At 37.1% G+C, this 18,314-nt stretch overlaps 1 protein-coding gene across 7 annotated transcripts in view; it reads right to left on the minus strand.

Moving 5' to 3' along the window:
- KMT2E (lysine methyltransferase 2E (inactive)) overlaps nt 1-18,314 on the minus strand; it is a 56,835-nt gene that overhangs the window by 18,467 nt on the left and 20,054 nt on the right. For 6 of the 7 annotated variants that reach the window (XM_062491626.1, XM_062491627.1, XM_062491621.1 and 3 more), the window contains 10 exons: nt 12,823-12,934; nt 12,253-12,482; nt 10,570-10,650; nt 10,392-10,450; nt 6,152-6,324; nt 5,148-5,186; nt 3,349-3,561; nt 1,785-1,915; nt 674-791; nt 414-523 (listed from right to left, as the gene is read on the minus strand). In XM_062491626.1, the coding sequence (XP_062347610.1) occupies nt 414-523; nt 674-791; nt 1,785-1,915; nt 3,349-3,561; nt 5,148-5,186; nt 6,152-6,324; nt 10,392-10,450; nt 10,570-10,650; nt 12,253-12,482; nt 12,823-12,934 (1,266 nt within the window). The remainder of the gene's footprint in view (nt 1-413; nt 524-673; nt 792-1,784; nt 1,916-3,348; nt 3,562-5,147; nt 5,187-6,151; nt 6,325-10,391; nt 10,451-10,569; nt 10,651-12,252; nt 12,483-12,822; nt 12,935-18,314) is intronic. The other variant, XM_062491625.1, reaches the window with a different exon arrangement.

The raw sequence follows: 18,314 nt of genomic DNA on the forward strand, positions 1-18,314 counted from the left end.
GACACACAGGAAACGTTAATTCAAACACGTTCAACTGAAAGGGACTGTCAGCTGTTTCAGGTTCTAAACAAAACCACTATGTATTTTTAGAAGGAGTATGTCTACTTTTAACAGTAAGAGTCTGAAGCCATGCTGGGTACCACACGTGCTCTGTGGTCATACATAGTTCAGGTCAAGTAGCAAAGGCATGCCTGCACAGCACTGCATCCAAGCTGGCTTAAGAGCAGGCTACAGAAATGCAGAAATAAAAACACAACTCTGCCCACACACACACTGTTCATTGTAAATACAGTGAACCTTGTGTTATTAAAACATGCAAGAAAGTAAATGATTCAAAACCAAAGCCATCCTGATTTGCAAAGTAACTTAATGAGCATTAGATGTGCTTTAGAACAGCATTCTCAAATACTTACCAATTTCCATAATCAAAATCAAATGCTATGGTAATCTCTGCTCCCTTTGGAATGTTATGGATGGAGTAAATATAAAGATGAATTGTTCCATCTTCAATTACATGTCTCACCTATAGTCAAGAGAATGTTATTGTATTATCATGAATTGCTTTCAAGTTCTTGTATAAAAATTGTAGGGATTGCTCAGGTTATCAGGAATCTCAAGGAAAAGGAGATTCCTAAGTAACTAAAACCTAGTTTAACTTTCGAAATATGCTCACCTCTGCATTTGGTGTACACGAACGCCTGATAAATCGAGCTTCATTTCCAAATGTCCTTGCATCAACACACATTTCTAGCCCATGGAATTTGGAGTAAAACAAAACAAATGGGTATGGCCTGGAAAATACACAAGAAAACCGGGAATTTTGTAATTTCTGAAGATGTTAAATAGTGCTTATTCTCCTTATGAGTCAGCTTTGTAACATGATCTAACATCTTAATCTAAGAAGGACACGTCTGTATTTAAGCTTCATGATTTGAACAGCTATATTCCTCAATATGTTCTCAGAAAACCTCAAGATGGAGTTACAGCCCTGTATCATCTGCATAGGATCTAAAGGGAGAACACTTACAGAGCACTAGACATGGAAGATGCACAGATAACGCTTTTCAAACTTCTGAAAACTTTTCTTATGACAGGCCCCAAAATGAAACTCAGAAACTTGGATGTCTCACAGAATAATTTTTAAAGAAGACCACCACATCCCTGCCTAATACACTGCAGAACCACTATCACCAACCTTCCTTAAGGAAAGGGGACTCCAAATACTTAGCGAATTCATGCTTTAAGTTCTGCTATTCCAAGTGCCAAGGAACCCCTCTCTCGTTACCAAGCAAAAGCTGTGTGTTCTATCTCCTCCAAAAGGCCTTCTGCAAATTTCCAAGCAGGTGTGTTCATGCAGTCAGTGGCAGCATTGAAACCAATCCACAGGAAGAAGGAAGCAGTCACACAAAGCTCAGTAAACTAACTAGACAACTCTGGCAGTAAAATGGCTCCAACATGACCTGTGTCCAGTTTTATTACCACTCTCATGGACTTGAAACCCATTTCTCTCACAAAAGATAAAGCCTTTACCATTCATATATGAATTATTTTCGGATGGCAGACCCTTTCTATTTCCTGGTTTAAGGTACACAACAACCCAACTGAGCAGGCAGGAATCCTGCAATCAGGGAGGAACAAAAAAGAAAAAACTAGCTCCTAAACAGATCTGTAAGGATATCCAGAAGAGAAAGGGACAGTAACAAAGATCCACTTGTACATGAAGCAACAGTTTGGCAAACACCATTTTAACAATTACTTTAGTGAAACATTAGGAATGAACAAACCTTTTAAAGAAATATCCATTAGCTTCAAACTGTTCTCTCAGCATGAACTTTCCTCTGTATTCAATAATAAGTGCATCGGGAGGCAAGTCTTTGGCAGCTTTTAAAATTTTCTTGTTTTTTTGCACGTAACTCTGTAAAGACATAGATTCATTTATGAATTTTCCCTTTCTACTACTTTTCCATTATTAACAGCAGATTACACTTCCACAACTATTAAACTACTTTATATGAGCTGAAAAAACCCCTCCTTTTAGTATTTAAGCCTCCAGATGGAGCTGACCAAGCTGTCCTGCTCCCCTAGCAATGCTACTAGTTATCAATTCAGACACAAGGAATGCTTTGGCCCTAGTTCTCCAGACATGGCTGAAAACCAACATACTCATGTTCTCACAGTTCAAGCACTACAGCCTTTAGTGCACTTAGCTCTCACCATGACCAGGATGCATTGCTGCACTGTTTTGCACAACACTTTCAAAAGGCTTCAATTTCTTTGAACAAAACAAAACATGCAGACATAAAATGACATTCAGAGTTCATTCAAGGAAAAACAGAACAGGGAAATAACATAATTGAAAAAAAAAAATCCTGAGAGAGTTTCCAAATTAATTTTCGTATCTTTAGATGGAAGGATGGCTTTAATTAAAAACCAATACATACCCTGGCAATTAGTGAACTCACACCTCTCATAACTGTCATCACCAATCAAAAAGGAAGTAGCCTCTATGTAGGCAAAAGGCTCTGTAAGTAGGGATTTTCCTCTAAGGAGGGTGTCCCATATGCCATGATGGTCTTTGAGAAAAAGAAGCAAAGATGCTTCCATTAATCTGCTACAGTAACTACTCCTCAAGATTTCTGCTACAAAATGCAAAGACTTTTACATGGCTCTGATTTTAAGCCTGTAAGTAACTGATAACTTACGGATAAGTAAGGCTAGAAAAGGGCATTGCACGATTTCTTTGTAAGCTAGAAATTACAGGATCACAAATTAAAAAAAAAAAAACTCAGTACCAGAAACACCACCCATCAATATCCAGAACACTTACCACAACCCTACAAAAATGCAGACAATGAACACATAGTAGGGGAAAAAAAAACAAATTCAGTTTTAACAACTCTGTTACTATAACCACCCTGGGTGTCCCTCACAGAGAAATAGCAGCAAAGTTGATTAAAGCTAACTGTGTGTCAAGAGACAGGCTAAGGGCAACCCAGTGTTCAGGTTGAGACTAACACCTTAGCTGCTTTTTAGGATAAATGGTATGAAAATGCAAACATAACTGGGGTGGTACAGAATGTTTAAATATCAGTTACAAATTCTGAAAAATATGTTAAAATTCTGATGCTCAGATCTGGTGAGACTAGGAACAAAAAGTGAATGTGAAGTCCTTTTTTACTGTGTTTCTTTTACTGGGTTTATTTTTGTTTGTTTTAGTTTTAGGTGGTTTGTTGTTTGTTTTGGTTATTTTTTGGGGGGGGAATGGTTTGGTTGGTTGAGATTTTTTTTAAGGTATCCAATGTCATGGCACAAACACAGCATGCAGTAATACAAGGCACAGCTCATTACCTCTACTGGAGGTTTGAAAATCAGACTGCTGGTGCTGACTTCTTTTTTGTCATTTCCATTGCCTAATCTGAGAGCTATTTTTTGTGCCTCCCTCTGGACACCTTCACTGTATTGGTTATTATTTGCTTCTTCATAACGATCCATCCATGCCTTGATTTTAGTTTCCCATCCGAAGTTTGAGCTGTCAGTAGGATCAATCTCTGGAGCTGAGCCCTAAAAATTGAAATAAGTGACCAGACATTAGAAGGTAAGATATAAAAACAAAAAGAAAAAATTCTACAGTAAAGACACAAAATGATGGGTGAAGGTAGGCCACTGATTAACGGTTTGGGTATTTTTAGCAAGTCTGGTATAAAACTTTGTATTACTTAAAAACATTGAGTTAAATTCAGTCCCATTACATTTGTCCTTTCAAGAATTTTATTACTTCGTAAGTATCACCCAAGTTCAGGAATACTTTCCCTCCTCAACAGTGATCCCTGCTCTTAGTAGGATGAGAATGGAGAGTGACATTGTTTCCTCCCACAACTGCCCTGCATCAGGAATCTAAATGCAGGAGTTGGAGGGTCAGATCTCCCTGCCCACTCAATTTTTGTGAACATATACTAAGATAGAGAACTCCAGCTTCTATCCTGTAATACACAGACTTGATTTTCCCCCTTCAAAGATCATGCTGTATCTTTTCTTCTGCTGCGTAACTTACTAAACTTTTCTAATTGTACACCTGCTACATTAAGGTTCTGACTTTAATATTACAATAGGCTTTGCACGTAAAATTTTTCACTCCTTATCTGCTCCTCACTATACAATTCTCCTCTGCAGTGCTTCAGATCCTTTCACTTTTAAAGAAAGTGCCATTGTACCTCCAGACCTCACAAGCAGCAGCCAGGCTGCAGCCAACCAAAGCTCCTTACGGACAGCAGCAGCCAGCCAACGCTCCCTTTTCTATCCACCTGAGCAGAGACACTATTAAACATTGATGAAACACAAGTAGTTCAGCAATTCAAATTACCTGATTACATTTCTTTTGTGCATGAAGAAAACCACACACAGAAACAGCATTTCAAAGGTGTGATGCTAAGACAACCATGAAAAAACAGTGGAACCTTACAAGCACCTTATTAAAAAAACCCCAAAAAATAAAGAGATTTTTCTTCCCCAATTCCATCTTCACTCTTTGCAAGGCACATCTTACACATCTGAAGTGTAAATTGCATCCCACTTGTTTTTGTATACACCAAGGATGAATTAACTATGGAAATACCCTGTTCTCACATCATGCACATTTTTACTTCACAGAGAATTTAAATACTGCTGTAACACAAATCTTACAAAGCAGACATCCCAAAACAATTCCCTCAGACTATGCCAGTATCAGTGAGTCAAATCCTGCCAGATATACAGGAGTCCCACCAGGTGAGAGAGCAGAACCATTAACTCAGCTTTCAAATTCAATATAGCCATTTCACTATTCTGCTGCTTAACAATTATGAAAAGCTGGAGTCACTAAGTTCAAATGAGGTGTTCAGTCAATTTTACTCCCTCACAGAGCACACGAGCCCAAATTAACCCACTGGCTCTTGAAATAAAAGTTTGCACTAATTACTTCAGTTAATTTTGCAGGACAGAGATATAGTGGTCATACCTTATTTAAAATCACTGTGATGTATATGTAATATATTAGTTACCAGAAAAGACTTGTAGTGCTGAGTGTATAGCCCCAATTGTACTTTTGGTGCTTATTAATTATGTAACATACAGCTAAAATCTGAAACAAAACCCAAACAAAATCACATTACCTTTACTCTTGAAGACTTCCTGGATCCTTCCCGAAATGCCTGGAATACAATTAGATATTCATACTCACTGGAGGAAATACCCAATCTCTTAAGGAATTGAAAACCTACTAACGGATTAACAACTTTTCATTTAAACATGCAAGATGAAAACAAAAGAACAAACTGCTGAAATCTCAAGAAGATAAGAGGTCACACCTCACAAAATATATTTTAGAAACCAATTCACATTGCAAACTAAGCACACAGTAGTCGGGTACCTCTACCTTTCCCTCACACAACTTGATTCTCCAGAATTTCAGAATCCAAACCAAAATACCAGAGATCACAGAAGAATACACGGCAATGGATCTGAACTGAGAATTGTTCAATCAAAAGGAAACATCAATAACTTATTCTGACATTCAAGTTTTAAAGGACAAAATTCTCATCCAAGCCAATGAAATTGGCTGTGAAAACCACTTGTTTAGGAAGTTCCATGTACTTTACTTCTTCATAGATGTTTTTTCACATATATTATACTGTTTATACATCTGTAGCTAAAAAGTATAATGTCAGTACTTCTTTAATTAGTTTAGCAGCTAACCTTCTGACAGCACACTTCCACACAATTTCTACTCAAATAAATGGAGTCACATCAGGACAAATATTTCTGTACTTAAAACCACCACAAATGAAGTCTTTCAAGGAATTCTTCTTTGGATATCCCACAGCTTGTTCTGCACCACCTCTAACTTTTTCAAATGGTCCAGATGCAATTCCTGTAGTGAGATTCTACCTCAGTTATAAAACTGAACTTGCCCAGGCAGGATATATTAACTTGAAATAAGGAGGAGTCATGGGGTTCAGGCAGCCAGGAAAAGTTATCACATACTGCAGAGTAATACATTTCAAGCTAAATCCAAGTAGTAAAATAGCCTGATTTTTAAATCAGTGTCTCTTGGTAAGATATATCACATAGTTACAATTTGTAACACGAAGTAATAAGAGAAATTACATTCACTTACTTTTTTACATTTTGCTATGTTCTGTTCTTTCTCTCCACTTTTTTTCCTCTTCTTATCATTGACTTTTGTAACTCTTGTAGCAGTTAAAGTAATTGTTGTTGGTGTATGTTGATAAGCAGTATAGAGTTCCACAGGAACCTCATCACCACTCTCTGTTGCACTGGTGTCCCCATCTTTAAAACAAAGATTATTCTGTAAATAATCAAGTACTGCAGAAAGAACATTCACTAGTTACTCTACGTCTGCTTCCCAAACACAAGAATTCGTACTGACAAATGCTCCAAGCACTCATATGCAAAATTCACCAACAGTTGCGACAGCATGAATATGAAGGGCCAATGAGAAACCGGTAATTAAGAGAGGTTTGTAATGCAAGGTAAGAAAAAGGTACCAGATTAAATTCCATTCTCTGAATGGAATTGATGACCATATTCCATTTCAAGCAAAATTAGAATCAGAACAAACAACGTTTTAAAAAAAACAAAATCTGTTAACTCATTCTAATTACATATAGCTTTTACTTGTAATACAGAATTTGGATTCTCTCAGATGACTATTCCAGAACGGATTAAAATTAATGACTGACCAGCATTTCTTGTGAAGCTGCATTAATTAATCACATGTAAGTCACAATCAACTATTTCAACTGCAACTTGCACTGTCAAGTGCGTTTTTCAGGGTTAGTATGTCAATTTAGCCAAAGGCCTTTTGTACTCAAAATCCCCTAACAGCAACATTCTGCGACTCAGGAAGAGAAGAGACGATCACACACAAACCGACAGACACTCTCTCTTTGTGCTGTGCTCTCACAGATCTAAAGGCCAAAGCCTGAAATTTAGCATACATCAGCATTTATGTCAGACAAACACATATCCTGACCTGAAACAGGATTACCCTAGTTCTGCCAAGATGAAAGGCTGTGAAGGATGGGGAGGATTGGAAGAGAGATGATGCACACAGATAACAGACTGCTGTTTGCATGTGCTCAGTACTGCCTTCTCAGATTTTAGCAGCTTTGCCAAACAGTCTGTAAATACACTTCACACTAAGCAAAACTTTCTCATACAGCACAGAAGCAGGCTTTACAAATACTTAATGTGAGAGCAGAGAAAACATTCCTTCTGATCTCGGAATCACTGCATCTTTAATCAGTGCACTCAGCAGTCCTAATTCTCAAAACCTTCTTTACTAAATAAAGAACTCCAGCTACTGGTTACTCTAGATTTTTCCTGCTCACAACATTCCTTAACAGGATCCTTCTGTGCATAGCAAACAATCCAATTTTACCACCTTGGTTATTCTTTTGAACACCTTATCAGGTACATAACTATACTTGATAAATTAGGAATTGATGACATTCCCTGTATTTATTTACGTCTTTGCTGAGAGTATTTTCTAAGCAAGCATAAAAAGCACACAGAAAGAATAAATGTCTAATCAAAGAATAAATAGCAGAAGAACCAATGCCTGAAAAACAGAAACCCCAGAATAAAAACTTAAAATTGGGTCTGTAGTCCATACACTAGTGCCTATAGAACCATGACATCACAGCCACACATCTCTCCCCCTTGCCCCAAACCTCACAAAACACTGTCTTCCTGAGGGAAGCAACATTTCAGTATTGTTGTCCACACTGTGCTTTAACTTACTGTAAAGAATAATTGCCTCAACTGAACATATAATTACATAGAGTTGTTTTGAGACACTCCTTCCTAACCTACATAACCTGCTTTCACTTTGAAGAGCCTTGGTAAAGCACACTAAGGGGAGATCTTGAGTTTGCATGTCAGAAGCAAGATACAAACTCTCCAAATTTCACAAGTTATGGGCCCAGATTAATTTACCCATAACCAGCAAGTGATCTCAAAAGCATCAACTGCAAGACCAAACAGCTTACTGCAACATCCTTGCTTAAGTTATAAATCTAGATACTGTCTATTAAAACAAAAAACCCAAAAAGCCCAAAATGAACCCACCAACCAAACCCAAAACATCCAGTATACAACTGAGTACGGGCTTCACAAAGGTGCTCACTTCACTGAAACATAGCAGGTAATCCACTGCACTGTAAGCTGCACCAGAACTGGACTTTTACACCAGAAAATGAAAAAAAAAAAAACAAAAACCAAAACCAACATGTCATACAACCTCAGGCCCCAGAACAATGGGCTAAAATGTTGCCAGAAAAAAAGGTGATGCGGTTACACATAAAAGCTTAACACACAATTTTCTACCACATTCAATGTTCAATTACAAGCTCTTTTCTTGAAGCAAACCAACCCATCTACTTTCTCCCCACTGTTTATACCTTTGGATGAAACACAGCTAAGCCAGCAACTCTTTAGAAATCTTTACAACAAAAACATTACACTCTAAAGAATAGATTTATTCACCAAAGAGCATCCAAATTGTTCAGTCTGAACTTTTATCAAACACCTGTAAATTACGATTAATTTAAAAGTAACATTCTGCTTCTGCTGAATACCTAAAACATTGAAAAGATCCATTCAAATTGATGCCACTCTACCTTTTCCTACTTGATATCATCTGTGAAAATTGCCCATTCTACTCATGTCTCACAGTTCATACCCAAAATAACTAAGTCCAACTGAACTGTATAGCAGTCAATTTAGAGGGCATTCACCCAAGCTAAATGGAAATCAAGAGGTGTAAGCACAGACATTCAACTCATAAATTATAAATCACAGTAATCAATACTGCACTTTGACCATATTTTAGATTAAAGAGAACTAGAATTTGCCTTTCTTTTTAACTGTTTTGATACTTCTGCTCTACCATTTAGTATTTCCTTTCCTACGAAAGGAAATCTGCCTGTAACAGATTTAGAATACTGATCATCAAGACTGATGTAGGTTAAACACTAACTTCAAAGGTAAGATCTCATCAGCTCCTCCTAAGATTTTTAATTTCTCTTCCCTTAAGTTTAGAGTAAATTATCAGATAGTATGCCTGCAAATCCCAAGAGATTAAACAGCTCAGATCATCAACTTCCCCTATTCGTTATGAAAATTCAAGTTCACCTCACAGTATTACAGACCACTCAGTGAACTTATTAACCCCAATGAGTTACAAATCTAATTGTTGTACTAGTTTAATGGAATCAGCAAAAATAATTTTAAATTCTAAAAATTTTTAGAATTTAAATTTAGTTGACTTAGTAGGCCAACCAAAACCGTATAAAATAAGCTCGGTTTTTTAAAAAGGAAAACAGACAACACAAAAAATTACTGTGGTTTTGTAAGTAGGTCATTAATGCCTTCAAGGGACTTAAGAAAACTTAGTACCAGACAACACCAAGTGTCAACTGCACCAAGAAGCACAGTTGTGCCACACACCCCCCAAACTTTCTGAAGCTATATGAAGTGGGCAGCAGGACCATATATCCACATGGTATTTTTAAAAGAAATCTTTACATACACATACACGCTCCACTATTTCAGAGATGTGATCTGGAAGTAAAACCTGTTACATTTAGGAGGATGACCTCCTCCCAAGTTATAGAGCTTGGAAGTACCAGCTGCCAACCAAGAATTCTACAACATACTTTGGTAAAGGCCAGACAGAACTCCTGACAAGTTAGGCCAGGTGAGTTGTGAAATCCCGCGAACAGGTACAAGAACTACTTGCCTAAAATACTTAAGACTGAAACAGGTACTTGCACTACATGCCACCTTTGTTATCAAAGGCAAAAAACCCTCAAAACATCATTATTACCTACATCATATCAATTTGGTTTAGCAACTTTTCCCATTGTCCAAACACATCAGAGCCATGCCAAAACACCCAATCTATATAAAACACATAAGTAGTATCTCTTCCTGAAATTTTTTTCCAGAACAAAAACAGACTTAGAAACCCTCTCTCATTCCAGAAGGAGAAACTTAGAAGTTCTTTTCCACGTTATTTTCAGCATCTTAGACAAAGGAGTTAGAGCTATTATAAAAGCAACATTGCTTATTAAGAAACTTGAACACTGTTCAACAGATTGAATTACTCCACACTGCTATAAGAAAACCACAGTGCTTGTGGAACTACAGCAATTCTGATATAATGTTATCTTGGTAACAATACAGTCAAGTGAAAGACAGTGACTTACTGAACTGTATGTGCTGAAGGCTCTCAAAACTGTGGGAGCCATGTTTGCACTCTTAAGTCAGTGTATGTATTTTATACTTATTTTGTGACTTTTACTAAAGAAAGAGCTTTAAATTTTACTCACCTGACATATTTTCCCTTTTCCTTCGTTGCAACAGCACTGCTCTTTCTTTATCTAAACTCCTGAAATTAGAAAATAAATCAGTTCATTTAAGTATTAAAACAGACCTCTAGCATTTTCCATGGGGTACTGCAGAATAAACTAACTGAATGTTAAGATACTTAGAAAAACAACTACTTACCTGGGTTGGCAACGTTCACACAGATATATGTCAGGAATATGCTGTCTGTCAATCCCCATGCAGTCAATGTGCTGCCAGACACTACGAAAACACCAAAACAAAACCCCAGCTTTAAAGTATAATTTTAAAATTTGAAAGCACAATACAGAGAGAAAAGTAAGCTGTTCTTTTTTTTTTTTTCTCTGTCATCTTTACTCAGATTCAATACTGCATGAAACTACACCTCAATCACTGCCTTTGCCACTGCTCTGCTAGCTGACTCACTTTCTTTCTTGGAAATCTTTCTCTAGCATCAGAAGTAAAATGGCAAATTATCACAACAGAGAGTAAGACAGAGACAAATACCCTCAGCAACAAGAGGTTTGGTTTTAAACAAAAGGATTCAATTCCCTTTTAAAAATGGGTACTTAAAATATTTTTATACAGAGAAATATACACTAAGATACAATTTTAATTCCTTATATATTTTAAGAGAAATATAAATACACCTTTTTACAGACCCTGTTATAAACTGGTAATACTGTTGTACAGCACAGAAAGAGCTTTAACTGCTTCCCAGAGTCAGGGTGCTAGACTGAAGACTGACCTAGAACAGTAGTCTACACTCATCCCTACACAGCTAGAAGGATGAGGGACACAAAAATAGTTATCTTCCCATTTGGAAAGAGCTGTGATAAAGTCACAACTCTCAGAGAAATTCTTCTTCAAAGGAAAAAGACTCTACCTGACTGGTGACTGTCTACAACTCCACTGCTGGAAGAACATCTTAATACATTTCAAAATAATGAGCAAGATTATCAGAATCAAAGACCACCAGAAATTACTAACAAGCTTGCTACATGAGCAGATAGAAGAATGGAGACTGAATTAATATTTTAATTAGCCATAACTATCACTTTATACATACACCAAGATCTAACAAATACAGCAGCATTTATTAACCGAATGTAAGAATACAGGCTAATATTGAGTAGAAACACAAGATTTGTCTTCTCCTGTTAGGTATATCAGCTCTAAAAATTTTTCATCTTTTTTTTTCCAATTCCAAGTATTTAACAGCAGTCTATTATATGATGATCAAGCAGGTGCTTAAGCAGAAACTCAGAAGCCTGAAAATTTAACTTCAGCTTCTCCAAAAAGAACCTAGGCTAGTCTTTTCATACTTATTAACTGAATCCTTTGAAAAATAAAGAGTAATCAGAAAGACCATGCACAGAGAAACCAATATCCGAGAAGTTTCTTTCACACTATTTTGCATCCTTTAAGTTCTTTGATTCGTGTATACTTAATTCACCAAGATGCTTTATTACTCAGTACATGCAGATTAAGTAATGCCTAGGTCTTCATTTTATCATAGCAACGAGTAACTTGGGACATAGTACCAGAGACATCCTTTTTAGAGGGGAAAAAAGGTATACCCTTATTAAGCAGCAATGCACAACCAAAGGCTTGACCAAATTAATGAGTAGTCAAGACTGACTGAAATTAAATTATAAAATACTCACTGGCCTTAACTGACTATGCTGCCCATTAGAAAACCACATAACCTTCAAGCACTTTTCTGATGGAAGGAAATTTCTTGCAACTCAATGCAATTAAAACACCATTTAGTTACATTTCCTTCCAGTGCAGCCTTAAGTTTTAAGTAATTTTTACTTTTTAAGTTATTTTAATATGCATTACCTGCATTTGTCACAACAGATCATATATCCATCATCATGTGTAAAGCCACAAATGCATCTGGTAATATCTGTTCCGTAGCTTCCATCCTCTGACGTACTGATGGTAGTAGCACTGGAGGTTTCATCAAAGTTGGGAGTGGTAAATATGCCTACTTCATTCTTGCTTATAAGCACTGATGGAGGAGGAGAAGCTGGAGGCGTTGGAGGAGGCCGAGCACCATAGTTATGGTCCTAGAATTTTGTTAAAAGGTAATTTATTGTAAATGCTCAAACACTGATGGTTATTCAAGCCAAAATGTTAAGAATTCATTTGGCAAAGAACTTCAGGCTTCTTGTTTTTGTAGCAAAAGGTTAAAATTTGAGTTATATCCCAATTCAATCTTATTTCCTAACTTCTCAACTACGCTGTACATTTCAGTGCACTATGTTCTGCTCCTGATAGACCATTTTTAGCCAACTTACCCAACTCCCAGTAAGATATAGAAATATAAGCATGAATCAGTTTTTCCAGATAAAAACAGCAGATTTTTACATAATATATTTTGTATAGAATACTTGGCACAAAACTTACTGCATAGGGCAAACCAATGTAACTGTGTGAATGCGAGCCGCTGGTGTACAACTGGTGTGGATAACTGTTCGATTTTTCAACTACCACAGGGCTAGCTTCTACAGATTCTGGTCTGCAAGGCAAAAGAGATGAAGAACAAATGCAATTACTATGCAATTTATATTAATAAACTGGAGGTACTTGCTGCACAACTGCTAATTAACTCCCTGCTGATTCTGTTTAAAGGAGCATATGGGGGCAGGAACAAATTTGCAACCCCCGCCCCCAGCAGCCCCCTCATTTAGCAGTAAGAGAAGCTGCCAAAAGGAATTCTGCCCAAGGACTGCCGCTGCATTCCGAGGGCTGCAGGACCACAGAGCCCTGCAGCGACACCCAGCGGCACTGCCCGGGCACCACCCGCACCGGCTGTGCTGCAAGAGAATCCTAACCCGGGCCAATCACCTAAACCAGGCACTTCCTACTGACTGAACACAAAGAAAAAGGTGATGGTAATTTGCAAGACTAGGCTTTGTATCAAAGGCAGTGCCTTCTTCAATACACAAACTATGGTTTATATGCACTAACCACAATAAAAACCAAGAAAGATAAATGAATACTAGAAATGGAAGTTCTATTTGAGCACAAAAAAATTACATCTTCGTGGCCTTTCTTGAGTAGTTGTTAATGTATGCTTGACTGAGATAACCTGCAAGTTTTTCACTGCACCCTAGGATTTAATCACACTAAGACAAATGAATTCAGGTTACCTAAAATGGGGTTTTTTTTGAACAAAAAAAAGGCATCACAAAATATCAAGATTTAAAATTGAAGTGGACTTGATTCACATTACAAATCAGGTCTAGTTCAGTTTTCTAATTTTATTTTTTTAGTGTGTGAATTCTATTTCCTATCGCATATCTTACTAATTCCTTGAGTTGATTTTTAAAATAAACTTGGTATTTCTGAATCTTAAATTAAAATAGATACTGATGGGATTTTTTTTCTTACACATTAAAACACTTAATAGAAGCTTTTTTTGTTATGCCATGAAGCAATACTAGTTTGACACATGTGTTACTTTTTGGAAAAGATATAATGAATCATTATCTTTCTGAACAAAACCCAGTTATTTTCTCATCTCTTTGAAAGTGTCCTACTAATTGGTTTAGTGGCCCATTTCTGCTTATGAACATTTTCCCATGTGAGGTTACTACATGATGAAACAGTTTGAGAAGAAACTAGTTAAAAGCACTTCCAGGGGAGGGCTTTAGTTTCTAGAGTCCAAAGAAAAAAATCTTTTTTTTAAAACATTACTGTCTTCAACAGTCATCAGCTGCCTTTTTTTTTTTTTTGAGAGAGTGAACAAACATATGAGCACACAAATCACATGAAGTACTAATATCAAAAATTCAACTTCTGACTAGCATGAGACAAACCAAATCTGACAGCACTTGCTCTTCGTTATCTCGTAAACCCAGAAAAATCCTCATTTAACTGTCTTGCACCCCTTCACAATTTGGAAATACAATTTTATTTGGAGTTTGTTAGAATTAGCTTCTAGAAGCAGCTTAGAACTTCAGCTCATGGCTAAAATAAGGACAAAAGATGAAAAAACGGTGCCTTTCCAACTGATTTGCTTTTGCCTTTTTACCAACACACTTGTGCAGTAATCACACATTTCTGATGTGCTCCAGTAATCCTTCTGATGACCCAGCCAATTAAAATGCCAGTGAAAGAGGCATTAGCTATGCATCCACCATGTCCAGGGCAGAAATTAGCTTCTCCAGAAAGAAGCAGGTCTTGACCACTGCACTGCTTCTACTGCTATTCTTCCCCATTCCCTGAATGGGACAAGCAGTAGCATGGGTACTTTTATCTACTCTGTGGATAATGCTCAACCTAGATCTTGCTGAAAAATACTCCGTTTTCAGAGCAGGAAGGTTTACTAATAAAGGACAGGCAGGAGGGGATTCTGGTACAATCCATCCAGGATTAATTTAGGAGAGTTTCCTTCATGAAAAATAAGCATTACTATGACCTAAATACCAGCTACTTAAACACAGAAACATTCAGTGAAAGATAGCGGAATGAAAACCTCCTAAAAAGAGAGGTTGTGTATTTCATCAACTGACTATGAAAATCAAAAAGATAGTCCAGATCTCTTTCAAGATACGAGGCAAGACAATACACCAACACCCTACATCCATTTCTTATTACTCTAGCAATTCATAAATTACTTAGGAGAACAAAATTTAGTATTTAGAGGCATAAGACTGGTGGGAAGCAGAAGCATTAAGCTTCCAAAACCATTCATTTATCACCAACTGCTTTAACACTCATAAAGCAGATTCAGTGAACAATGTTACTAAGAAAACTGCACATCTTTACTTCAACAAGGAAAACCAGAAAAATGGTGGGAGAAAAATCAGGTGATAAAAGGCAGCTATTAAAAAATGAGGAGCACAATCAGCTTTCAGTAAAACTTTTTTCCAAATGCTTATCCAGGCAGAGACACTAGTTTCAATTATAAGAGGCTCACTAAGGCTCTGAATGTAACTGTTACTGTTCCATTTACCCACTGCACTGGGCTGGGGAAGAAACCAAGAATTACAGGAAGGAGCTCCAAGAGCATTCACTGAAGCTAGGAATTAATCATCATAGGTTCCTTTTACAGTCAACAGAAAAGTGATACAGACCCCATAAAGCAGTACAGAATGAGCACCATTCTTCCAGAGAGCCACAAACAGAATCAACTTTGACAGACAGGTTACTGAATTCCTTATCACTTCTGGTTTTGCCAACCATGTGCATGACCTTGAACAGAAAAAATGCCCTCTGTACTCCTGTCTGTTCAAAGGCCAAGCCCTTCTTCTGAAACAGACATCTCAGAACTGCACACTTTAAGAAAAAATGCCTCTTGGCAAAATATTTAATTGTACAGACAATTAAAGCATGAGACACTACCTAATTTAAAAATCAAGTTTTACATTTTTTGTGCTCAAGTACCTGGCCCAAGCAGCAAGGCACCAACTACTGTACTAGACAAGCACCCCCTCATCTCACCATTGGCATCCTTACAGCCATCCCAGAAAGCAAGTTTTCAGGAGGAAAACCTGTAAGCATTCAGATGTGTTAGAACACTGTGAGGCCTTTCTTGTTTGTATTTCTGAACATTAGCCAGTTCTGTCAGAGACTGAGGTACTAAGCCTGTCAGCCTTCTGATCATACCACATTTTTCAGCTTCACCTCAAACAAGTGCATTCTTACTGTGTAACTAAGAGAGATATTTATTGTATTTTTGATGAAAACTGCAATGTTTGCATTACAGTACAGTATATATGAAGCTTGATGGAAATATTACTTCCTAAATAAACAAACATTATTGTGATAAATTGACTGTGGTATTTTACTAAAATATGATATATACTTTTTAAATGTTGTGGTGAGCAATTCAAAACTGTGCAAAACGTTCACAGGGAACAAAAAGCTTTCCACATGCTCTTGGGCTCCAGTGATTTAAGACATTCCTGTACCTTTAAAAGAGAAATATATAATATTTTCTCAAATCAATTAAAAAAGCAAAAATGCCCATATGAAAAAAAGAAAAGGAAAATAAAATAAAATAAAAAAAAAAGGCAGCCTGGAGAGAATTTTCATTTAGCAAGTGAAAAAACTACATGTTCTGGGTCGCTTCCTACTGCGGGTATCTAAAATGGAAACACAGTATTCTGCACGTTGCCAGCAGATGGCATTAGTGAGAAACTAAAGGCAACAGGTGAGACCAGTTAATTTGAAAAACCTCAGTCCCTACACATTTACAGTTAATTTACATTAAGGAAATCAACTGGCAACGATTCAAACAAAGTCAATTCGTCTCTAAAACGTGATCTCCCCCACTCAATTCCTTTTAAATACTGTTTTATTTCTGACCATTTAGTAATAAAGTAAAAACAAAAAGGAAAGGTAAAAAAAAAAAGCACATGATTTTTGGCTAATCTCCAAAATACAATCAGTTAGAATCTGGGGCCATTAACCACTTCCATAAATATGCAGATACTCAAAAGGGAACAAAATCTCACCAAAACTAAAACGTTCAAAGACAGATGGACTATCCAAGCTTTAGGCTTTGAACACCTAGCTAAGAGTACTTCCTGAAAATCTGTCAGAACTACAAATGCAACCTCAGCAACATCAATCTTCCACAATCCAGTTTGATAGGTCTAATTTTTAAGGAATTCAGTTTTGCTTCGTGTTTGTACCAGCACATCTGAACAGTATTTAGCTGAAGGTCATCTCAGATAAAAGAATGCAATATATTTTGCACGAGAAACAACATTTTCTATTTCAAGACACTTCATCTAACCAAAGACACTGACAGGCTTCAGTAGCTAGACAAGAACCAAGGACTGCTTCTCTACTAGGGAGTAGGTTCTGCTACCTAAGCACCTTGCAGCAGGCCCTACAAGTACAGGCTGGCCTGATATTATCTGTATTTAAGACTACACCAATTTTCTTTTTCTCCTGGATACTGAGCTCAATACAGAGATCTGTACACTGATTGTGAGATCAATTACATAGGCCTTCTCTCTAAAAAACATATATTACAACCAGAAAAGCAGTACCACAAATGACATTTCCCAATATGCAGCTTATACTTATGCTGTAAGCTACACAAGCACTCCCTGAAGCCAGGAAGTGCATTTGAACCTTCAGAAATGGCTTGTTCTGCTTACTCCTACAAAGACCTTACCACTGCGAAGTCACACATCCTCCTCTTTACTAAGATCTACAAGAAAAGGTGAAGTATGTGTGTTTTGCCTACAATGACACAAAGATCTATCCGGAGACCCCACTTAAGTACTTGTAATGTAAGAAATAAACTATTTCACCCAATTTTGAAGATCCCTAAACTTCTTAGTAAGCTACTCTACACACAGCTATTTGCTACAATTATTAAAATAATACGTGGAGCTATTAGTCATATAAACTATCCCCTTTTCTAATAGGCTTATGCCTTGGTTTGAAGCACAAGGAAAAATCTTTCAGCACTAAGAGACTGCACTACGCAAAGAGTTTTTTCCTAAGCTTCTTCTGCATAATCAAGTTTGCCACTCCCCCATTCTTGTGTTTGCTCATGCTTCAGCAACTGATGAAGCAACATCAGACTTGCCAGTCACAGTGGAAAAATTCTAGCTCCTCCCTCTTGGGAAAACCCCAGAACTTGCTCAAAGACCTATGACTGTTATTAGTACACTCTATATCCAACATGCTACTCTCTAGAAGAAAATGTACAAGAACAAAAACTAAACCACATAGATGGTGATAGAAAAGTTTTACAACGGTGTAAGCTGGTAGGTTAGGGACACACCTTTGTGTCACACTTCTTGCAACAGTGACACAGCTTTTGAATCAGCAGACACCAATCATGCAACTACACACACTTCAGTGTGAGTACAGCAGAGATGGCAGGAATTAATCTAACTGGTAACAGCCACTTAACAGCTGAAGAAAAA

The sequence above is a fragment of the Cinclus cinclus genome, chromosome 4 (genome assembly GCF_963662255.1).
Source record: "Cinclus cinclus chromosome 4, bCinCin1.1, whole genome shotgun sequence".
Classification (NCBI taxonomy): domain Eukaryota; kingdom Metazoa; phylum Chordata; class Aves; order Passeriformes; family Cinclidae; genus Cinclus; species Cinclus cinclus.